Source organism: Zingiber officinale, chromosome 9B, assembly GCF_018446385.1.
Source record: "Zingiber officinale cultivar Zhangliang chromosome 9B, Zo_v1.1, whole genome shotgun sequence".
Lineage (NCBI taxonomy): Eukaryota > Viridiplantae > Streptophyta > Magnoliopsida > Zingiberales > Zingiberaceae > Zingiber > Zingiber officinale.
The window spans coordinates 101,130,582-101,133,386 of record NC_056003.1 but is presented as its reverse complement, the minus strand read 5'-3'; the positions used below and the strand labels follow the sequence as shown (position 1 = coordinate 101,133,386).

The 2,805-nt window shown below is 50.7% G+C and overlaps 1 protein-coding gene across 1 annotated transcript; it reads left to right on the top strand.

The window, feature by feature from the left end:
* Positions 1–736: 736 nt before the first annotated feature.
* On the top strand, positions 737–2,518 carry LOC122024145 (probable N-acetyltransferase HLS1-like). The gene is made up of 3 exons (XM_042582700.1): positions 737–1,127; positions 1,238–1,428; positions 1,524–2,518. The coding sequence occupies exons 1-3, from the start codon at positions 855–857 to the stop codon at positions 2,383–2,385; spliced, it is 1,326 nt and encodes a 441-aa protein (XP_042438634.1). The 5' UTR covers positions 737–854; the 3' UTR covers positions 2,386–2,518.
* Positions 2,519–2,805: the final 287 nt, after the last annotated feature.

Below are 2,805 nucleotides of genomic sequence, written 5' to 3'. Positions count from 1 at the left end.
CGAGGTCAATGTGGATGATCGAGTGCCAAGTAATTGCTGAAAACAAGCCAAATATTAATTAGCCATGATTGTGACTGAACAAAATAGCTGAACGCAAATCATGTAGAATCCGAAGAAAATTAGTTAATTAATTAGCAATTAGCTTGTGGGACACGCGTTGGGTTTCTTTATGTTGGTTTTTAATGGCAGGGAAGGCGGAAGATGGCCGATCACATCAGTTTGTTCTCCCATGGCCGGGTCAAATTTGACGGTCGATTACTCGCACCAATTGGAGGAGCCATTAAATCTGATATGGTGGGATTTAATCCCTCTTCTCTATTAAAAATAGTCCCCGATAAATCTTTAATATTTTTCAGTATGCTGATTGTTTACTCCCCCTTGTCTACGCTCCATTAACTTTTTAGATATAATAAACAATTTCCAGGTCTACTGTCTGATTGTATATGCTGCGGTTCATTGGATGTGCATTTCATTGCAATTGCCATGCAAGTGTGACTTATTTCTTCGCTTTCTGCATCAGGATGAAGGAAGCACCCACGCACTGAGTTATTTATGGAATGCGATTGATGGGATGTAAATGAGACGGTTAGATTCTCGATTTCTTCTGTCTTCTGGCCCCTGAAAATTTAATGGATAATTAATGGTCAAGTCTGCGCAGTCACAGCCGCCTTTTGTTTTTGGTTCACCTTGTTTAATTTGCATGTCATCATCGCCGCCACCTTCACCACGAGCTCCACCACCTCCGCCTCCGCTGAGTCCATCGATATAATTCATTTATTTAATGATGCGCCAGTCATGTGCGATCAACTTGTGCGATAGCCGCGTCTATATATACGCGCTTCCCTCGATCTCTAATGGCTCAGCCACTCATCGAAGAGGAGAGCAGGGGACTGGCGTGTTTTTTTTATTGTTCTGTTTTTGCCGCGATTGGTTTCCGTTTGATCGGCGGATCGCAGGGGATGGTGAGCATTGCGGTGAGGGTGTACGATCCGGAGAAGGACCTGTCGGCGACGGAGGCCGTCGACCGGCTGTGCGACGGAGGCGCCACCGGTCAGGTCTCGCTTTGCATGGACCTGCTCGGCGACCCTGCCTCGCGCGTCCGCCACTCCCCCGCCTACAGAATGCTGGTATATCTGCTTAATTTTGATAATTTTTAATTATTATTATTATTATTATTTTTCAATGCGATGATAGTGATGGAGTAATTATTGGTGGTTTTGAATGAATTGTGATTAAGGTTGCGGAAACGAGTGGGCCAGTGAAGGAAATCGTGGGCGTCGTCCGTGGCAGCGTCAAGGTGGTCTCCTGCGGCCGGAAGATGGCTCGGCAGGGAGGCATGTTGAAGAAAGGCCATGCTCCGGCGGAGGCGAGTCCCATATACACCAAGGTCGGCTACATCCTCGGCCTTCGAGTCCTTCCTTCTCACAGGTAATTTGCTTATTGGTTGCGGATTTGGCTGATTGCTTCGATTTTAATGAATGAATGAATTAATTAATTAATGAATGCGTTTGAAAATTGAATAGGAGAATGGGAATCGCATTGAAGCTGGTGGAGCAAATGGAGGAGTGGTTTTGGGAGAAGGGCGCGGAGTACGCGTACATGGCGACCACTAAGGGCAACAAGGCCTCTCTGGGTCTCTTCACCGACCGGTGCGGCTATTCCAAGTTCCGGACGCCGTCCATCCTCGTCCACCCGGTCTTCGCGCACCGCCTCCCCGTCCCGCTCTCGATCACCGTCCACAGAATCCATGCTTCGGACGCGGAGCTCATCTACCGCCGCCGGTTCGCGGCCACTGAGTTCTTTCCGCGCGACATCGACGCCGTCCTCGCGAACCCCCTCTCCCTCGCCACGCTCGTCGCAGTGCCCTCCGGCTGCGCCGCGGCGGAGCGGTGGCCCGGCGCGGAGGCCTTCCTGGCCGCGCCGCCGGAGTCGTGGGCCCTGGCCAGCGTCTGGGACTGCGGCGGCGTGTTTCAGCTCGAGGTGCGCGGGGCGTCGCGGCTGCGGCGAGCCGCCGCGGCGGCGACGCGGATGGCGGACAGGGCCATGCCGTGGCTACGGATCCCCTCGGTGCCGGACCTCTTCCGCCCGTTCGGGGCCTGGTTTCTCTACGGGATCGGAGGCGAGGGACCGGCCGCCTCGGTGATGACCGCAGCGGTGTGGAGAGAGGCGCACAACCGCGCCCGGGGGGCAGCGGCAGTGGTGGCCACTGAAGTGGCGGAGATGGAGCCGCTCCGGCAGGGGATACCGAGGTGGCGGCGGCTGTCGGGGGCGGAGGATGTGTGGTGTATCAAGCGGTTGACGGAGGAATACAATTACAGCGCCGTCGGCGATTGGACCAAGTCGGCAGCGGGGTCCTCCATATTTGTCGACCCAAGGGAATTATAAAACACCAACAACATACGCTTATAATCACTTTTGTTTTTTCCTCACATATAATTTTTTATAAAGATTGTAATTTTCAGTCCCTTTCTTTCTGTTTCTCTTCTATGTATATATTTATACATAAAAGTATATCTCATATCTGATAAAAAAAAACACAACTGTTTTTATTTTAATTTCCCTCTAAAGAATAGTCCAATATCTGTTTTTCTATCAAAGTCGTGATTGTTGTCCCTGGCTAGCTAGCTGCATCCTCCATGGACACGGACCCATCTAAGGATAATGTTTAATTAACTTTGAGACGGGGAAAAGACGGTAGAAGGTCGAAATGTCCTACTCTTCGAAAAGCTTCAAAACAATTCTCACAATCTTTGGATTCTAATGATCATCAGTTAAAATATTGCTGGCCCCACACTAGACACACTT

Excerpts from the sequence above, each read along its gene's own strand:
- LOC122024145 (XM_042582700.1), top strand. The coding sequence starts at position 855 with ATGGCTCAGCCACTCATCGAAGAGGAGAGCAGGGGACTGGCGTGTTTT. Across the intron at positions 1,128-1,237 it reads CCCCCGCCTACAGAATGCTG|GTTGCGGAAACGAGTGGGCC; the intron begins GTATATCTGCTT and ends ATTGTGATTAAG. Across the intron at positions 1,429-1,523 it reads CGAGTCCTTCCTTCTCACAG|GAGAATGGGAATCGCATTGA; the intron begins GTAATTTGCTTA and ends AAAATTGAATAG.